Consider the following 21,549-nt stretch of genomic DNA (forward strand, 5'->3'; position numbering starts at 1 on the left):
CACGTGATCACGAGGTTCGCATCAAACACTATATTTTCATTTTGCTACATGTGATACTATAATGTTTGAAGAAGCAATTAAGGATGCAAAACAGAGAATTGTTATGGATGAGAAGATTGCATCAATTAAGAATAATGACACATGGATATTGGTTCCTAGAGCAAATAAAAAAAAATTCATTATGTGTCAAGTGGATCTACAAAAAAAAAAAAGAGTGTTAAAAGAGAGGTGGAGAGATACAAGGCAAGGTTAGTAACAAAAGGCTATATCAAAATAATGAGATTGACTATGAAGAGGTTTTTGCTCTTGTTGCTAGGTTGGAGACCATTTGATTAATTATTGCCACCGCTGCCAAACATAGATGGAGAATCTATCAAATGAATGTCAAATTTGATAGAGATCTACATTGAACAACTTATAGGTTATGAAGTAAAGGGACATGAAGACAAGGTTTTAAAGTTATAAAGCCTTGTATGGATTGAAGCAAGCCCCAGTGGCTTGGTATAGTCATATTGATGGTTATTTCTTAAAGAATGCATTTGTTAAATGCCCCCATAAATATGTTATCTATGTAAATATCCAAGAGTGATACGGTTCTGCCTTGTGATAGCCAAGTAAGGTCAAATTTCGATTTTGGCGTAAAAAGTGCAACAGTCTAGGTTTACGGCAATAGTCATAATTCTAAATCTGACCGTTGGATTGGGCTAATATTTTATGTGGACCCTCCAGACATGTTTTCCTACCTTGGGTTAAAACTTCAGGTCAATCGGATATCGGGAAGGCACCACAATACTAGTCAATAGCGGATGTATGAATTTTGTTATTTACTTCCATTTGACTTGTGGACTTCCTATTTGGTTAGGATTCTTTTCCTACAAGGATGTGGTAGCTGGTTTTGAGAATTTTCTAGCTCCACAATGATCTTTAATGAGCTGCAATATAATCCACAAGTCTAGCAAGGATTCATTATTGTTTTAGAAATCATTTTCTTATAAGGATTCCTTATTCATCCTAGCTACACAAGAAAGAAGGGTTGGTAGTATTTAATGACAAATTAGTTGTTTTTTTTTTCTTTCATGTTTGGGTTTAATTAAAACTTTGTTTTGAGCTAGGATCCAAGGCTTGTTTGGATCAGGTTATAGGCTTTTCAGTTTAGGGTTTTTGGGTCAGTTCAGCCCACAAGAGTAGATCCATTAGGATTACTTTTAAGAACTATTTAAACACATGTAACCTGAATTTCGGCATCTTTGATGATTATTACTTCTGAATTTTTCAGTTTTAATGTGTGAGAGTGATTCTTGCATTCTACAGTTCTTGAACGAATTGAATCTGACTTATCAAAGATTAGCTGGCTTCGTGGTGTTATTCTACTTATTCCAATAGTGTTGGTGCCTTAGGGCAATTTTTCATTATGTCACACTCATATTAGACCTGTTTCGGCTTTCCAGGATCAGATCTCAATCTTGATTATGGGCTGCGTGACCACGTAATCACAAGGTTTGCATCAAAGAGAATGGTGATACACTTATTATATGTTTTTATGTGGATGACTTAATCTTTACATGAAATAATCCAAAGATGTTTGAAAACTTCAAGCAAGCAATGATCAAGAAGTTTGAGATGATGGATATTGGTTTCATGTCCTACTAACTTAGGGATTGAGATCAAACAAGGAGAAGATGGAATCTTTGTGAATTAAAAGAAGTTTGCAAGGGATATTCTCAAGAAATTCAAAATGAATGATTGTGAAAAAGTGAATACTCCAATCAAGTGTGGAGTGAAAATGTCAAAGAATGATGAAGGGGGGAAGATAAACTCTACAACATTCAAGAGCTTAGTTAGGAGTTTGATATATTAAACATGCACTCTTCCAGGTAATATTTTTTATGGAGTAGGACTTGTGAGTAGGTTTATGAAGACACCAACTATCACTCACTTCAAAGCCTTGAAACAAATTCTATGATACATCAAAGGTACCATAGATTTTGGCTTATTATATGGTTATTCTAATAGCTTTGATCTTATGGGTTATAGTGATAGTGATTGGGCTGAAGAAATGATGATAAAAATAGCACTATAAGTTTTGTTTTCTATATGAGAGACATAACTTTCATATGGAGTTCAAAGAAGCAATCTATTGTCACATTATCTACTTGTAAAGCTGAATATATAGCTACTACAACATGTGTTTGTCATTCCATATGGCTAAGAAGATTATTGAAGGAGTTGTGAATGTCATAAGAAAAGCCTACAAAGATTTATATGGATAACTCATCAGCCATTGCATTACCTAAAAATCTAGTTTTCATGATAAAAGAAAGAACATTGACACAAGATTTCATTATCTAAGAGATTACATTACAACCAAGGAAGTTAAAGTCAAGTATGTGAAGACTCAAGACCAAATCGCAAATATTTTCCACAAAGCCACTCAAATATAATGTTTTTGCAAAGATGGGAGGTATGTTGAGAGTTGTGAAGAATGATGACAGTTGATATTGAAAGTGAGTGTTGAAGTTCAATATCAACTAGAAGGCTAATAGGGTTTAGAGTTTGTAAGAGTTTAATATTAGCTAAAGGAGGAATTCTAGTTAATGTAGGAATCCTTGATGAAAAAGGATTTATAATAGACTAGTTTATTATAATCCTTGTTTAATTAGAATGTTAGATTTCTTATTAGATTAGGATTTCCTTTGAATTGTTTAATTCCCTGATTATCTAGGACTTGAGGCCTATAAATAGGCTTGTAACCAGAAGCATAATACACAAGTATAGAGAGATATAAAGAAGAGCTAAAAAGGTGTATCTCTTGATAAAATTTTTAATAAAAAACATCATTCCTCTTATTTTTCTTCTTGTTCTTTAGCCTTGTTCTTGTGTTTGTTTTTAAAAATTAGCTACCATACCTTGCCCTTCTTTTCCAACAATTAGGACATGCTAATTGTAATGAACTCATTCAAATTTAGTCTGGTAGCTTTTTTTTTTTTTTTTGGCAAGTGGAGTGTATAAGGGAAAACTTATTGAAGATGGAAGGCTTCAAAAATTTATTAGTCATTAACAAAGCTGGATGAAAAACTTCTAATATACACAGTTAAGTTTTAATAGAAACCACCAAAGGAAAGAGCAACTTTAGATTCCTAGTTCTAAGAAAGTGAATAGGTGGCCTAAAATTCAATGATTGTTGGTAGAAGTGACGTTGTTCCTTATGGTTTGGTGGGCTGTATGAAAAACTTTGTCAAGGTTCAGATATAAACTCCTTCTGGTGGGTTTTGTAAAAAGTATGTTTTGTTTAATTTTACTGATTTCTTAAACTATTTATTCTGTAAAATTATTGTTATTTTTGTTTACTATTGTCATTGTTAATCTTGTTAACTATAAGCCAATTCAAGAAAGGCACATATGATTTTTTTCTTAGAATAAATAATTGTCATCAAATATTGTGGGGAAAAGTACTGGATAATTGGTGTTGACACTAGGCTCGCCCTGGCTTTATCTGGAATGCTAATCTTGGGATAAATTGCCCAATTATCACTCAAAATTAAAATAAAAATAAAAATTAGTTAATTGATATAAATTCAAAAAACAATTGATGAAATAGCTTAGTTTAATCATGTCGTGCTTTTGCACATGGTCAAATTGTGTCATTTCTAACTCAATCGATTGACCAGTTCATAATGGTCAGTGAAATTGATCAACCTATTTTGAAAATAACAAGGAAAATCTCAAAACAATCAAAACCAGAGGGCCTTAGTGAGATTTTTTATATATATCTAAAGATCTGATGGTCCACGTAGAGATGTAAAGGCTACTTCAAGGAAAACAACCTCCAGAATCTTTTGTAAAAATTTGAGCGTGATCTAATGTTTAGATCAAAAGTTACGATCCTTTTAATTTGTTATTCTGGTCTGGCACGATTAAACCTTCTTTTGGGCCTAAACATATCCTATTGGTCTATAAATGCACCTGCTAGGCCTTCTATCTAGTCTGTTTGTGATAGATTCTCATTTAGTTATGATAGACTCGCTCCTGACTGCTTGGAATCACCCACTACTATGTGAACAATATTTTTTTTAGATTTTAATTGGAGTCTATTTTCAAGTCAACAAGTTGGACAAATATGTATATTTTGACTCATAAAACATATTTGAAAGAAAAGATTCATAAAATTATGGTTTTTGTGTGAAACGGTCGATCTATTAATTCAACTACATCCAACTAATATACCGATTTAGGTAGAAGATTGAAGTTTGACCATGTCGCACTTCAAAAATGCAAAAACTATCTTGTCATGCTTAGCAATAGCGATATTTAGTAAATGTTGCGCTTCTAAAACGCCACATGGTCAAATTGTACTATTTCGCCAAATTGTTTTAAACCTATGATTCACCAATTTTTTATGTTTACTATGCTAATTTTACAACAACAAAAAATATCCTTAATCTTGTACCGAGCTTTTTCATTTATAGAATTGTTATAAACTTGTAACAAATACCTAATTATCCAAACTTTACATTTCACATTAGCTTTTTAACTAAAATTTACTTTTAAAATATATATTTTCTCCTTTATATATATATATATATATATATATATATATATATAATTTTATAATACAGGTTCTATAAAAAAATCAATTTAAATTTCTAACTTTTATAATTGTGAATATATAATAATAAGAAAATGAAAATTATTAATTATTAATTAAAAATGAAAATTTAGTTAGTGTTTGTTGTTAATTATTACATGTAGATTAAGTGGTATATATATTAGATAGTTGATGTATATTTGTTTTTGAAGTACATGATATAAATAATTATTAAAGATTTATTAAGTAGCAGTAACATAATTACATATCATTAAACCACATTTAATGTTAATATTTTAAATGAGATTGACTTAGAAAATAAGATTATTCCATATATGATATTCCTTGCACTCCTTTATTAGGATGTCATTTTGGCATATGAGATTTTTTGAGTTGATATATTAGCATGCCTTTTTTTTTTTTTTGGGTGAAGTGCACCTTGAAATTTAAATAGGAAGTTTTTTTAAAACAAAGTGTGTGTGTATTCATGCTCAATTGGGGATCTCACACTGACAAAGAAAATAGCTTTTTAGCCCATTTATAAATTAAGTTTTTTTTTTTTACTAGAAAGTAGTTTTTTTTTTTTTTTGAAAAGTGATTTATTTGGAAAGTGAATTATTTTTCAATGTTTGGTAGTGTCATGGAAAACAAGTTGAAAATTATTTTTTAGTGTTTGACTATGTCATAGAAAATAAACTGAAAAATAACTTATTAATGCTTTTTTTAAAAAAATTATTACAAGAAAAAGAAACAAATTTTACAAATTAAAAAGTTGAATAAAAATAAAATTGAAAAAAAAATTTCATAAAAATTATCTGAAATAAAATAAATAACAATCAAAATAATGAAGACCAAATTTGACAGATAAAAAAGTTCAAAGATGATGAAATTCAAAAATAATAATTATAATTTCATAAATTATTTCAAATAAAATAAATAGCAACAAAAAGAATAAGGATAAAATATGATAGATAAAAAATTTCAATTAAAAAAAGAATGAGAGAAAAATAAATAACAATATATATATATATATATATATATAAAACCAAAGTTGGATATAAAAAATCAAATTCTAAGGGATGAAATTGAAAAATAAAAGATTCAAAAGAAAATATATAGTAATCAAAAGTTTGAGGACCAAATTTAATATAATCAATAAATAATATGATATTTCTAAATGTTTTACAACATCTAGAAATTGTTTTCCATCCAAAATAAAAGAAAAATATTTTTTTGAAAATCAAATCAAATTTTTCTTTGACTGGATAATATTTTTTGTTAGTCAACTTTTTTAATGGTAAACAAATACAAGAAGATTTGAAAAGTGATTTTAAAAAAACTATTTTCTATAAAACAAATAGGCTCTAATCAGAGTATAAATAATGGTTATGAGTATACTGTCACTGTACAAAAGCTCACCTCAATCCAACTTATTACTATCCTCATGTAAAGATATTACGGGTGCTTTTTTATGGATAGACTATTAGTATTGTTGTAGTTTTTACTATTATAATTTTAAAAAATATAAATTATATTTTTTTTATTAACTAGTGTTTTAAAAGAAAGTTTTCATTTGAATCCATATAAAAATATGGTGTGCATTGATTAACCAATTATCTTTAAATATATAATTGAAGCAAAATGTATAGAAACAAATGGAGCCTAAGTCAAAATTCACACACACACACACTTATATGATTTCTTTTAGGATTTAAACCTTGAATGATCACATGAAAGAAAATTATCATTCACTAACATATCATGATAATTTCTATTTTTTTCCCAATCAAAGAGAAAAAATTCATTTAGTTAATGAAATAACTTTTTGCTTTTTGTATTGAGTTTCACAAATAATTATGTTTCAAATTATGATTTTATAAAAGCTAAAATAAATTATTTTTAATTTATAAAGACTTATTTTTTATTTATTTTACATAAAAAAAATTATTTCATAATAATTTTAACTCCAAATATAAAAACTATTATAATATCAAATAAACTAAAATACAAAGGCAAAAGTTTAACTCAACAAACTAAAGCAGATATTCGCTTGATCCTTTATGACTTTTGGAATTAGCAGTAATGACTTTTATACTGGAGGCCTCCCTTTTAGAAGAAAGCGCGCCTACTGACAGCTTGAGATTGATGATCAAAACGTGGGATCCCTAGCTCTTTAGTTAAGCTTTCTCTCCCATGTCAACTAAAAGGAATTCAACAGAATACATTTTCCTCAATGCTTCAGGTTAAAGTATTATCCATCCAAAAGTGAAAAAGGACAGCAAACAAAGAAAGTTTCATATAGAGTGCAAGTTTTTCTTTGGACACAGGTACTTGTTGTAAATGAGGTGTTATTCAAGTTTGAAGAAAGCCATTGGTCCATGACACTTTTTCTACTCTTGTACTTTACTTGTATCAGCTAAATATTCAAGTATTTTTATATTATTATTATTTTAATATGTTAATATTTAAAATAATTTTTTTAAAAATAAAAAAATATTATTTTAATATATTTTATAAATAAAAAACAATTTTTTAAAAAACCATTATTATATTTTTAAACACCATCATAATAACTCTCCCGGCATTAAAAGTGCGGCCAAAAAGTGAAGGTCATTCGTGTGATAGCTTCTTGCTGTGTTAATTGGAGGATTTTGCGTGCTGGGTCAACATGCTGGAAAAAGCATGGGTATTCATTCTGTTATTCGCATGAAAAGGTTTTTTTTTTTAAAAAAAAAAAAAAAAAAAGAGGAAGAAAAGGAGAACCTTTGATTTGGAATAAGATCATACAAAAATAAGGGGAGCTGTTTTTCTTTTAAAGTTATTTTCCAATAAATTATTGGATTTATTACATTGTTTTTGTTTATTCAAAAAATTATTTTCAAGTCTCCGATAATTAATTAAAAAAAAATATTAAATGTTTATTTAGTATTGTGGTATATAATATTTTTTAAAAGTGTTTTTTCTTGAAAATATACTAAAATTATATTTTCTCAAATATTTTTTTTTTAATTTTGACTTCAACACATTAAAATTATTAAAACACCAATTTAATATATTTTTAAGTCAAATATATTTATAAAACAAAATTACAAACATCCTCTAAATAAAAATTCTTAAAGAATTCTTCTGTATCTTATCCAATTTTATTATAAGTTGTTTTCAAGTGTTTACTCAAATCAAGATTATAAATTAGAATTGATGAAATATTTCAAATTAACTATTTTTTTTATATGTATAAAACCCCTTTTGTACCCTTATAATAATGAATAACGATGTAATCTTTTTACGTAACAATCAATAAGTAAGATTCAATTTTCTAAAACAGAACATAATTTAATTCCATATTTGATACTAATCCATGGATGCATATTTTCTTTTTAAGAAAACCATTTTGGCATTTTAATTTAATTTGAGAAGAAAACTATAACTGAATCAATGACACATGTATTTTACCAACTAAAAGCTATCAAATGCCATTAACTAGTAATCTTAAAAATAAAAATTATTAAATGATTATTCCTTGATTTAAAAAAAGAAACCAATTTTTGTTAGGGCTTGTGCTAAGAAAGAAAATGATGTAATTATCAATTTATCATCAAATAAATGTCTTTGTATTAATAAAATTTCCCAATTGCTAATGTTTCTATATCAAGGTGGGTTGGTTAGTTGTTTCCCTATAAATCTCAACTGTTCAAGACAACAAAACCAGGGAAATTTACGAAAAGAAAATTAGGATTTTGATTTTGTTTTTGTTCTTTTAGCTAATGGTTGGATTAGGAGATCAATGACTTCAGCAATTGGAAAAATCTTGCCACACCCGGTCCAACGTTGCTATCATATTTCAAACTCAATCTCCAAGTCATAAACTTAATTAAAAATCGGTGATTCATATGCTTAGAAATAGGTGATGTGGTAAAGAATGTTTATTCCTTCTTTTGATCTTTAGTGTCGTCCTCCCTTAATACAAAAATTGATTTAAGCATATTCTTAATTTATCCTAAGAATACACCAAAGTTAAAATGAAGTGCTATTTGGAATCAAATATTTCAAACTTACACTCCTTAAAAAAAAAAAAACCATAATGGTTCAAGGAAAGAGAACCCAAATTCTTAATTTGAAATGATTTAACGTGAGAAAATTATCTCGTTGTTGAAATTAAAGAAATGATATTAATTGATGAAGAACGATCTTTTGTATCACCAATACTTGCCTAAATTACATGTTGAAGTTGAGATTTCAAAACGTCGTCTTAAATGTATTTAGGATATGGACTAGTTCCTCGGTTATATATTAAAAAAATAATAAAACAAAATTGCTTAATTATCTATTTCAAATAACACTATTCACTGCTTTCTTTATTAGAATAGCATAATAATATGAAAATACAACTTGTTTCATTAGGCAAACAAATAACAATAAATTTCGTATCATTCTTAAATTAGAATTAAGGCACCATTATTTTTGCATTTGTTGTTTAAAAATATATTTAGCTTAAAAAATTATTAAATTAATATTTGTTTAATGTATTTTAATAATTTTAATTAGTTGATTTTAAAATTAAAAATTAAAAAAAATATATTTTAAAATAAAAAATATATCACGCAACACAACATTAAATACAGTAGGACAAATAATGAATATCGATTTTTCATGAGATCTTAGTTGCTATTTAGATTAAATCAATGATAGATTTGTCATGTAACCCAACAAATGCCAATCATTATTATTTTCTATCTCCAAATAATTCAAAACTGGTGTGATGAGGACACCGAACCAAAAACACTATTTACGCACGCGTATGATCATAGACGATGGAGGATAGCCCAAACCATTGAGAAATTGGGTTTTAACTTATGTTTTTGGGTTTAATTTATATGGACTTTCAGTTGAGTTTTATTAATTTGGCTTTATTTGTTGGATATTTTATTTAATGGGTCATAAGCCCAATCGCTTATTCAAGCTAGGGTTTTAGTATAAATACCCTACTTTTCTAAATGTTAAGGGACTTTTGATGATTAATGAAAAATTCCAGAATTTGCATATCTCCAATCTCCTTTCTTCCTCTTCTCTAGCTTCTTTCTTTCCCTAAAGCTTCTTTCTTTTCTTGTTTTAATTCTTATTCTTTATTGTTCCGCATCAAATTTGGTATCAGAGCACGGCTTTGAATTGTTCTTACAATTAATCGATCTATGTGTTATGTTTAACCCTAGAGTAATCTGGAAAAAAAAAATTATTGTTCATCGAAAAAAAAAATTTCATTGTTCATCGATCGGCACTGTTACTACTCATCTTCTCCAGATCTGCATCAACGCCGAAGTCGAAATTGTCACTGCATCAACACCGGTCACACCAAGATCCACGCAGCAACAGATCTGCCATCCATCCACCAGCTCACACCACCAGATCGACACCGCAAGAGACATCAGTGGATCTCCAGCTTCGGCAGCACAGCAGACCACCATCTTCGGCAGTGTTGTCCACAAACCACTGTCGTCGCCACAAATCAGAATCACAAACCACACCAGACACCACAAACCACCAGACGCCGCCACCCACAACACCCATCACAGCCAGCATCGATTCAGGTTTACAGCAGCAAAGGCAGCGCCTCAGCCGGTGTTGTCCTCTTCTGCGCCAGCAACCGCCCACAGTACCATCGTCGCGCCCCGCCATTAGCGACCGACAGAGCAGTAGAATCGACCGGCGGCGACCATGATCTGCAACAGACTGCAGTGGTCCTCGCCTTCGGCAGTCACGCGTGCACCGCCAGCAACAACACCCAAGGAGATGGAGAAGAAGGAAACAGCAGCTTGCAAGGCAAATTATTTAACCTGCCATGTCAGTGCCACATCACCTGCCACGTCATCATTCAGAGACAACATCTGGCCACATAACTGACATGTCACCTGCCACGTCATCACGCCGAGGCATCAATTGTGTCAGCAGCCACGTCAGCCTCTAAATCCACATCAGTCGCCACATCAGCATGAGCAGCCACATCATTGTCCACCACATCAGCATGAGCAGCCATGTCACCCCAATTGCCATGTCATCTGAGGTCCATCCGCGATCGAATTCGACGATTTGAATCTTGGTCGGTAAATTACTCTACTCTTTGGTTTGTTGATTTTTACTTCTTTGGTATTGCACTTAGTATTCGAAATTATCATTAATATTTCTTTTTGTGCCAAAAAAAAAATCTCACCTAGCATTTTTATTGTTAATTATGTTAATCAACCTCTTTCATTAGTGATAGCTAATATCTTGTTCTATTTGATAATTATAAGTTCTTGCTTGTGACATCGTGTTTGATTAATCATTTACACCTAAAAAAAATCTAGTATTACATGCTTACAATTTTATTAGTGTAATTTGTTCTTGATTAATCTCCACATTAAAAAAAAAAGATAAAAAAAAATAAAAAAATTTAGCTTTATTTTTGTATTGTGATTTTACATGCAAGAACCATTTGTGATCTCAATTCCATTTATAAGTTAGTATTGCATGCATTTGTGTCACGATCATCTAGTGTCTAAGCTCAAGTTTACACTTACTGTAGACTCAACCTTTAGTGATACTCTGATGATCATTTCAAAGGAACTGCAAACTTAGGTGATCAATATGTTTAGAAGAATTGAGCCCCAAGAGAGTTTTCGAATAAGGTACTCAAAGACCAATAAATATCACAAGAATAATCATTATGGACAAGATCACTCTGAGCGACACCAATATGACCATCATTTAGGTTACTCTAAGCACGATGACTTTGATGAGCGAGTCTTGAGTCCTAACAAAATAGAAGCCCCCACTTTTAACGGTCGTCATGACCCTTGGATATTTGATATGTGGATTCGTGATATGGATCAATTCTTTGAGTGACATAATTTGTCTGATAATAAGAGAGTTAGATTTGCTAAGATGAAACTCATTGATAAAGCCAAAATTTATTGGAGAGATGTTGAGGATTGTTTAAAGATGAGAGGTAAACCTCCTATAACTGATTGGATCAAAATGAAACAAAAACTTCAGGAAAAGTACCTACCCCAGTCTTATAGGAATAAACTCTTAGACCAATGGAACAATCTAAGACAAGGGAATAAGTCTATCAATGATTATATAACGCAATTTAATGATTACATGATTAGATGTGCCATAAGAGAGAATGAAGCCATGACTTTGCGTAGATTTTATAGAGGCTTAAATGATGATCTTAGAAGAGAAGTTGTATTTCAAGGTGTATCTACCCTTGACCATACTTATACCTTAACTAAAGACTACAAGTTGGTAAAAAAGGATTAGTGGAAAAATCGTCAGGACTCTTATAGTATCCCTATTAGGTCCCAATTCAGAAGTAGTGATTCTTTGTTAGTTGCTCCACCCCACAGACCTAATCCTAGTAACTCACAACCTTACAAGAAAGATAAAGGCAAACGAGTTGTTAATGAAGTGTCTAAAGTGAGTTATATGGTTAAGTGTACTAATTGTCTAGGTTTTGGTCATATCTTTTTAGATTGTACCTCTAAAACTTTAGTCATCCAAAAATATAAAGATCTAGGTAAAGAGGAATATTGTAGTGTTGAAGTGTATGAGCGTAATCTTGAGGATTTTAGTGACCTTGATGACGAGGATGTGCAAGAAGAGGGACTTAACATAATGAGTCCACATGAGCTTGAGACTAAGGTTAAGAAAGAGTCTGATATGTTTGCTTTAATGGTGGAGGAAATTTTAGGAAACTCTTTAATGGAACCGCCTATAGAGATGAGTATGGTTTTAGAAGAGTTTCATGATATTAGTCCTCCTAAACTACCTGATTCCTCATTCCACATGCTTGGTGTCCAGGACATCATAAGTTTAGAGCAACATGTTGAACTTCTTGACTTCTTACCACATGCACGTGATGACGAAGATGAAGATAATCCTAGGTTACTTGATTGTGTCCATACCATATCTACACAAGTTTCAGACAATGCTTGTCTCATTCCACACCCTCAATCATTTAGTGTTTATAGTTACAAACCTGAGGAACTGATAGAACACCTTCCCATATCTCCTCACAATAGGATGTCTAAGTCAGCTGAGTCATTACTATGTAGGGTTCATAATTTGCATATTGAGATCATGAAACAAATTCAAGCAAGTAATGAACAATACAAATTTCGAGTTAATTTACTTAAATATAATGATGCACTTAATGTTGGAGATTATTTCATGATACAGATTAGACCTGAACGGTGTCCTTTGAAAACCGATCATAAATTGCAAGTAAGTAGTGCTAGACCATTCAAAGTGTTGCAAATGATTACATCAAATAATTATGCCATTAAATTGCCATTAAACTTTGATATTAGCTCTACTTTGAACATGAAAGACCTCAGTATTTATAAAATACAGCCTACCCCTGATGCTCCTTTTGATACCCCTACCTCATTATCCATATCTTTGGCACAAAAGGAACATATTAATGCTACTTTGAATGCACAAGTTGTTTTTACCAGGGATGGTAAACTTCAGCAAATCCCAGTATATGGACTCGACAACCAGATTCATGCTATACTTGGATTATCAGAGAGACATCACAACAGTTTGATCCTTATCTTTGAGAGCATTATCGGAGCTGCCTTAACCTATACTCGACGGGGTCGAGTTCTTCCAACCCCGGGAGAATTGATGGGACACCGAACCAAAAACACTATTTACGCACGCGTATGATCAGAGACGATGGAGGATAGCCCAAACCATTGAGAAATTGGGCTTTAACTTATGTTTTTAGGTTTAATTTATATGGACTTTCAGTTGAGTTTTATTAATTTGGCTTTATTTGTTGGATATTTTATTTAATGGGCCATAAGCTCAATCGCTTATTCAAGCTAGGGTTTTAGTATAAATACCCTACTTTTCTAAATGTTAAGGGACTTTTGATGATTAATGAAAAATTACAGAATTTGCATATCTCCAATCTCTTTTCTTCCTCTTTTTTAGCTTCTTTTTTTCCCTAAAGCTTCTTTCTTTTCTTGTTTTAATTCTTATTCTTTATTGTTCCGCATCATGGTGGGCATACATTGTATGATTAGTGCAATTTATTTTGATCCCAATTCAAAGATTAATTAGGCACAATTAGTGCACTAAACGTGCGCACACTTACTGTTATATAATAAAAGTATCTAATTATATTATGAGGACTCAAACTTATTATGTATCACATAATTTTTTTAAATCGAGTTTTGTGATGAGATTGGGGAAGACTACTCAATATTTTATAATCCATAATCTTTTTAAGCCTTTTTAATGAATAAAATGAAATTTGTATGTATACAGTAACTGTCATTTAAAGCCAAATATTTTTTCATCTTAAAATAAAAGAATAGAGATATTTCAAATAGAGGAACACAAATTAATTTCAAAATTACAATAAAAATATATTTATTTTTATCTCTGTTTTTTTAATTAAATACATTTTTATCTTTATTTTACTATGTTGATACATTAACTAAACAAAAATAACCGGATTCAAATACATAATATCACAAGTGATACAAAATTCTTGACAAGGAAAGGTAACAGAATTCATTACTATGACCATTACTCATTCAATGGGCGTAGCAGCCAAATTATACCAAGAACCATTCAAAAAATCAATCTACAAGACAAATAATCTTCATATATAATTGTCATATGCCTCTCCACAGATGAAATCTATTTTTTGTACATCGGAATAAGAGGGATTTATAATAATTTTAATAAAAGTGAATCTGAACCGTACAATATATGCACTGTGATCCCTCCCCTACTGATCAAATGGTAAAGAAAATGCCCGTTGAAGAGTAAAAAAAAAAAAAAAAGACTTCCACTGGAAGGAAATCCAGACCATTGATCGACACCATATAGTACTTGATTCGAGAAAAAGGTTCGACATTGAACAGTCGCGGCAAACAGTATATAATTAATAATAAACACACAAAAATGCGCTTCTTTCCTATTTATTTATTTACTTTATGTTGTTCAAATCAAATGTTTGATACTCCTCTCTCTCCTTCGCTTGTTCTCTGGCTGTCTCCTCTATTGCACTTCACATAAACTTGTCTGTCTCCGTGTGTGTCTTTCCCTTCTCTTAATCAGGTTCGTACTTTAATGTTTGATGATTTGCTGTTTTGATTCGATTTAATGTTTGATGATTTGCTGTGATTTCCTTTTTTTGTTTTTTTAAAGATAATCATGTTATTATGTTTGAATCTTATTGTCTGCTAAAATAGACAAAAAAAAAAAAAAAGTTAATTAAAAGATTTGTGTTTTAAATGATTTTGAGTTATTTGCAAAGAGGGATGGTATAAATTTGAATTCAGGTTTCGTTTTTGAGCAGGGGAGATTGGTTTGGTAGAGAGATGGTTATTTACGAGCAAGATTCGGATGTTATTCAATGGGGTCTTCGTCTTCTTGATGGGGACCCACCCTATTATTCTGGGTACTATGGTGATGCCATCATACAGAGTGATGATGGATATCATGGACATTATGTGCGGGATCATTATGATATTTCGGATTGCAGCCATGTAGAGAGCGATGAGATGATTGCGCGCACCTTGCAAGAAGAGTTTTCGCAGCTTGCCGTTACTGAAGCTAATGAATATTCACATGGTGGAGAAGAGCATTTACACGCTTCCGTTGATGAGCATCCTTGGCAATGTACACCCACGAGGAAATACTGTTCAGGTTTATGATTACGCTGATCCTTTTGCTTCTTTTCATTTTTGCGGCTCCAAATTTCTTATGTTGGTTGCACTTGCTGTTGTTCTATGTGCAGACAATGAATGTAGTCATGAAGAATCAGATGATGCAGTACCCTCTAGTTCGTGCTCAAGTCCTGCTAATGGAGAAGAGTATTCCTACTCACCAGAATCTAATGATGATTATGAACTGGATGATGAAGTAGGCAAGAGGTTGAATCAGTTGATCCCAATCCGTGTAAGTTCAGCTGCTTCAGCTGCTTCAGATCATCATGATGGTCTTTTATTTCTGTTGGCCGGGGAGAGTGAGAGGCTTCAGTCATGTTTTATGTTTTTCAGGAATTGGGGATATTATTCCAAATGAAATTTAATCCTAACTTTATTTAATTAATTTTACTTGTCTAAGGGTTGTAGTACTACCAAATAACATGTAAAAGAAGTAATTTTTTCCACTGAATATAAAAATCTCCTTTCTTGTGGAATTTTAATCCCTATTATTGAGAAAGCAAACTACATCTAACAAGGAATGGAATAGGATGCTCATTCTATTCTCAATCCCAAGTGAACTGAACATAGTCACCAATTACCGTTTTAATGTCAATGTGATGGCATTAAAGTAGTTAGTTAATTCAGGAAACGTAGCTAGTGTTCTTTTTAGCCATATATTCAAGTGATGGCAGACAGAGTTGGGGTGCATCTTTGTCACGCTTCTGGACTCTCACTCCTCTAATGACACTGCATCATATAAATCTAGAAATGCTTTCTGAGTGGCATTTTTGAAACTTGTACTTTCAAGTTCAGGGTAATTGAGTGTTTTACAGTTTAATGTTTCCAGCACTGAACGTCTGACAAAATAGTGCATACTTTAGTAACTATCTTTGGACAGGCTGCCATGACAATCAATGCAATCTGTACTTCTTTATTGTGAGAGGAAATTTACACGTGTTTGAACACATAATTAAGCATGGTTGGTAATGTTGGTCCTTCTATTGTGCAACTCAGATGGTATATGATTAAGTTCAGGGTAATGTGCATCATAGCAATTACAAGTTAGCATCTAGTGGTTCTCATTTGTATCGCAATATCCTGGGGTTGTTTCTCAAATGATTCTTCCTGTTGACAATCTTTATCATTTGTAGTTTTCTTGTACAACTTGGGTAGAACTAGCTTGGTGAAAAATAGAGTGGGTGCATCCATGCATATGCTTGCTAACATGTCCCATACTGTTGGTTTTGCTTATCACCTGCCAAAATTTCCTTTCTTCTGCACAGCATGTTCCTAGAATTAATGGAGAAATACCATCAATTGATGAAGCAACCTCGGATCATGAAAGGCTTCTGAACAGGTACCGTGCACAGATATCATTGCTGCAGATAAAGAAATTTCTATTTTTCCCCCTTTTGTCATATTTGGAGTTAGTTAAGTTAATGCTTTCTATTATGATTTTTACTGTAACATGGCTATCATTTTTCCTTTTCAAACTCTCTCTTCCTTTTTCTTTCCCTTTCACCTTGGAATATACTGTATGCTATTAAATTATTGTTCTCACTAAACCAGACTGCAGTTATTTGGCTTTGATGAACTTAAGGTTCAAGGAGATGGAAACTGTCAGGTTAGTTTTTCCCCTTCTGTTTCATTTTTAGTATCTTCACCATGAGTTTCTCTATGACATGTTTTCTTGAATAGATCATTATTAGGGTTTTCTTGAAGATGGCCCCTTAAGGTACACATCAATACCAATAAATGTGAGGTCTTCACTTCCATAATTGAGTAAAGTGCTATACGTAATTTGTAGCTGCTAATTATGGATATCAAAACCTTCCATGCATTGATATTTACAAATGCCCTTGGGCATATTGAAAAAACCCTTACTAGTATTGTTGCTGTGTTGATCCTGCTTGACAAAGTGCTTATTGACAAATAAATGATGACGTGCTAATATTTACTTTTTAAAACTTTCTCATTCTCCAGTTCCGTGCTTTATCCGATCAAATATATAATACACCTGATCGCCACAAAACTGTAAGACGACAGGTTGTGTATCAGGTTTGTTGTATTCTCTACCATATTATTAGTGGTTGCAGTTGAGTTTGTTGAGTTGTAATTTAAATATCTACATTTCATTGATCTTGATATATTTTTGTTACGTTGATCTGTAATCACCAGCTTAAATCTCACCCAGAGATATATGAGGGATATGTTCCCATGGAGTATGGTGAATATTTGAGGAAAATGTCAAAGTAATAACAGAACTCTTTGCTTTTTCTGTTTCATAAACTTTAAAGAATCTTGTGTGGTTATTCTAATATGCAAATACCCCCTTTGAGTTTGGATGATGATTCCAGGAGTGGTGAGTGGGGTGATCATGTGACATTACAAGCAGCCGCGGATTCGGTATGGATATGACTATGGGTCTTTCTTTCTTTCTTTCCTTCTCCCTCTGTGTGTGTGTGTGTTTTTTTTTTTTTTTTTTGGGAGGGGGCCTGTTTGTGTTGCGTTCTCATTATAGTTTACTTGAATCTGGTGAAACCCTACCCCCTACCCCTATTCCTCAGTTTCACCATAGCAATGTTCTTTCTTAGAGCTTTATGCTGAGTTTTATTTTGTAAGACAAATGTCAAGTCTCTGCAATTTTTCCATGGCTTATACCCTTGGGTATTTTATTGTAGTATGGTGTGAAAATACTCGTTATGACTTCTTTCAAGGACACATGTTACATAGAGATTCTTCCTGTCAGCCAAAAGCCAAAAGGAGGTAAATTGGGTTTGTTTCTGTTGTCCTGAAAAATTTAAGTTGCTTTTCCTTTATCTTAACCGTCACACTTCCTTTTTAGGATCTTGTTTCCATGATCATATTTTTTTTCAAGTTTCTATAATATATTGTTGATAATCAGTTATGGTAATAAATATTGATTGTTTGATTGCAAGCTTGATATTCTTAACACTGCCTGATAAAATGTAAAAAAAGGGGAGTTTTTTGTTTTGTTGAACCTTCTGTATCTGTCGTTTTTCCTCCATGCTTTTCATAACCTTCAACGATTAGTGAATTGCTTTTCCCGTGTACTACTATAAAGAGAGATTATTGTTAGGTGCTTCAAAAGCACTTCTCTCCCACTCACTTGAAAGTAGGACCTACATTGATGACCTCTCATGGGTCCCACCTTTATTGTTCTCACTGATCCAGACTGCAGTTATGTGCTCTGGGGGTAGCTAATAATTCTTCAGGCAGAAGAATAGAAGTGCAAACTCTTATCTGATTGCTAGAATCGCTTCCTCTCTCTCTCTCTCTCGTTATATGCAGAAGCACCAAAGTAGAAACACTGAAATTGATCATAATGTGTGCTGTGATAAGTAATCCACATACAATGTAATTGATCTTAAATGATTGATGGCAACTGATATGGCTTCTTCCCAGTCTGCAATTCTGACTATGTTCCCCTTCTTTTTCAAACAATAATAGTATCAATTTGATGTAAGTTTTAAGGTTGTGTTTTGATGAAGGATTTCTGGTTCCTTCTGCAGTCATTTTCTTGAGCTTTTGGGCTGAGGTACATTACAACTCCATCTATTTTCAAGGAGGTAATTATTGTTTCTTTGTTATGCTTATCTTTTCTCGGGCAAAGGGTATAAGTTAAAAATTAAGAATGGGATGTTCTTGGCCATATTTGATGATAAACAGAACTGAGCTTCTTGTGACAGATAGTTGAACCGAATTTTTGGCAAGCCTAACTTTGGGTTTTTATCATTTTCTCCTTCACTGACGTAGCAATAATTATGGTTTTATGTGCAAAGTCTAATTTGGAACTTTGCATAACATCGCAGCGAGAATAATTCATCTCCTCTTGCGTTACAGATACATCTAGTGAATTCAGAAAGAAGAAGAGCTGGTGGAGTTTCGGGAATAAGCACTAGATAAATTGCTGGTAATCTTGAGGACGCTCCATAGTCTCTTAGACATGCACATGCAGCCTCCTCGGTGTGGAACTTGTATTTTCTTTTTCTATAATTCTTAAGCGAAACTTGTTTGGATTGTTATTCTACAAGTGTATTTTATTTTACTTGAAAAACTTTTATTCCTCTAAATTTTGCATGCTCTAAAATTGCATGCCAAATCTCTCAAATGACAGGGAAAATCAAAGAAGTACACCGTTTATTCTTTTGATGCATGGAGACAGCAAGATGGATATTTCGGTGGAGCTATAGATAAGTTGTTTGGTTGGGGCAGTTAACGTGTATCGATAGTGTGATTCAACTTTTCCTGAGAAGACTTCATGGTTCGTGACAGTCAAAAAGTTGGTGTAAGAAATGCTCTGATACAGTGAAATAAGACATTATTATTGATTTGATTACGTTTTGCTCCCTATATAATTTATGATCGTAGATGATTAAGACTCAAGCGTGGTTTGATTGATATCTTACGTCATAGAATTGTGGTATATTTATCTAATCCAGCTCTGCCCTTACCAGGTGAAATGGATCTAGTTAGTGGCCCACAAGGATGGGGATGGTGAGTCTTGCATTTTTATGTGCGATAGGGTTTGACTATGTTCTCACAAGTTCTCTCTGTCAGGGAATCCCCATCAAATCATCTTGAATTTAGGAGAATGGACTCCTAGTGCTCTCGCTCTCTGTTTTTTGTTTAATCAATCTCATCATGCCCACATCACCGAATTTGCAAATCACTACGAAGAGTCTCGCTCCAGCTAATCCCGTGGATTCACTTAGTTTTTAAAGCTCCAAATCCAGGGAATATTTAGAAAGAACATATCTATTTTCTACACATTCGCAGATCAAAATCATATTGGAGAAGGAAACTTAAAGCAGGGTTGGTAGCGAACCTTTCCCAGGTGAAAAACCTCAGAAATAATCTTTTAGTGTTGACAATGTGGCAAGAAAAGAAAGAACAGTCTACATACCAACAAGGAAACAATGGTCCTCTCCAGTCTACAAACCTAGAGCAGTCAACACACTTGTTATTGGATTCTAACAAGTACTAAAAGTACTACAAATAATTTACAGCTGCTTCTTCCTTTCCAGTTCCAAGGTCTAACCCCGCAAGAGAAACAGGAAAAAGAAGGCTGACTTGTGTTTTAATTAATTGAACACAAAAACAATAGGCCTCCCCACCCTAAAACCATAAGCCTTACTTAACGTTAGTAGTAGTACATAACCCTATCCATCGCTACTACTTGTGTGTTTAGATGCTAGTTAGCCGTGACTTTGCACCCATTCTACATCTTATGCTCCCCAGTTAACTCCTGCTGACGACCCTCCTCCGCATCCACTGCCACAGTCGCCGCCATCGGCTGCAGCAACAAAGCAGTAAACGGCATATGCCTGTAATCCAAGTCAAGCCGGCTGCTGGGTGCCGTCAACAGAGAGAACATCTCGGGCCCTATACAGTTGACGGGGTGGACCTTGCAGGAAGCAGAAGGAGAAGGAGAAGGAGAAGAGGAGGAAATCGGGGTGGACCCGACGGTGGTGGAGATGGGGATGGAGGGGATAGTGCCGGTTCCGGTGGAAGCGATGATGGATGCCTCAGCGTGGCGAAGGAGCCACTCGATGGTCTCGCCATCGGAGCGGTGGCCGAGCTCACGGGTGAGCTGGAAGACACGAGCCGCTGTTAAAGCGGGCATCCGGACCCGCCTGCCACGGCCATGGACTTTGGTGTGGCGGTCTTTGGATTGAGATGTAGTTGATTTGCGAGGGTGGGTCAGCTTAGATTGGGACCCACCAGTTGTGGGTGAGGGGACCACAGAGTAGTTGTTGTTAGGGCTTGGCTGTTGGTGTTGGGTGTTTGAGGTGGAGGAGAAGTTGTAGAGAACCGTTTCAGAAGCCATGAGGGTAGGGGTGAATAATGGGTTTTTGTGGAGTGATTTGAGGAGAGATTGAAGCTAGGGTTTGTGCAAGCGAAAGAAGAAGGGAAACAAATTAACAAACAAAGGTGACTCTGAATATGTCTGTGGTTTGACCTATTGACCCTCCGAAGGAGAAGGGAATTTCTTATAATGTGGGGTCATAGTTGGCGGAGCCCACAGACAAGTCACACCTTATCTGGGATGGGGACCACTCAGACATGTCTTAGATGAATGGGATAAGCACATAGAAATTCTCAAAATCTCACGTGAGAGAGACATGAAGAAAGAAATATGTTCAAAGGAATAAAAGCACCCGCTGTCCTGCTATTGGATTAAGATTTTTCAAAATATAAAAAACATTTATCTCGATTATGAATTATTTTGTA

The 21,549-nt window shown here is 33.1% G+C and overlaps 1 protein-coding gene across 6 annotated transcripts; it reads left to right on the forward strand.

Moving 5' to 3' along the window:
- The first annotated feature begins 14,405 nt into the window (after positions 1 to 14,405).
- LOC118056936 (OVARIAN TUMOR DOMAIN-containing deubiquitinating enzyme 12) lies at positions 14,406 to 20,123 on the forward strand. 6 transcript variants are annotated; one of them, XM_073405319.1, is made up of 13 exons: positions 14,412 to 14,701; positions 14,943 to 15,292; positions 15,384 to 15,544; positions 16,578 to 16,651; positions 16,864 to 16,918; positions 17,278 to 17,352; positions 17,473 to 17,546; positions 17,634 to 17,700; positions 17,976 to 18,060; positions 18,828 to 18,884; positions 19,159 to 19,281; positions 19,433 to 19,603; positions 19,773 to 20,123. In XM_073405319.1, exons 2-11 carry the CDS (start codon positions 14,965 to 14,967, stop codon positions 19,215 to 19,217), a joined length of 1,035 nt encoding a protein of 344 aa, XP_073261420.1. In that variant the 5' UTR covers positions 14,412 to 14,701; positions 14,943 to 14,964; the 3' UTR covers positions 19,218 to 19,281; positions 19,433 to 19,603; positions 19,773 to 20,123. The 6 variants fall into 6 exon arrangements, with proteins under 6 accessions (XP_034925262.1, XP_073261421.1, XP_073261422.1 ...); XM_035069371.2 differs by lacking the exon at positions 19,773 to 20,123 and having other exon boundaries at positions 14,406 to 14,701; positions 19,159 to 19,228; positions 19,433 to 19,654; XM_073405320.1 differs by lacking the exon at positions 19,773 to 20,123 and having other exon boundaries at positions 14,408 to 14,701; positions 14,926 to 15,292; positions 19,433 to 19,654.
- Positions 20,124 to 21,549: the final 1,426 nt, after the last annotated feature.

This window comes from Populus alba, chromosome 16 (genome assembly GCF_005239225.2).
Source record: "Populus alba chromosome 16, ASM523922v2, whole genome shotgun sequence".
Classification (NCBI taxonomy): domain Eukaryota; kingdom Viridiplantae; phylum Streptophyta; class Magnoliopsida; order Malpighiales; family Salicaceae; genus Populus; species Populus alba.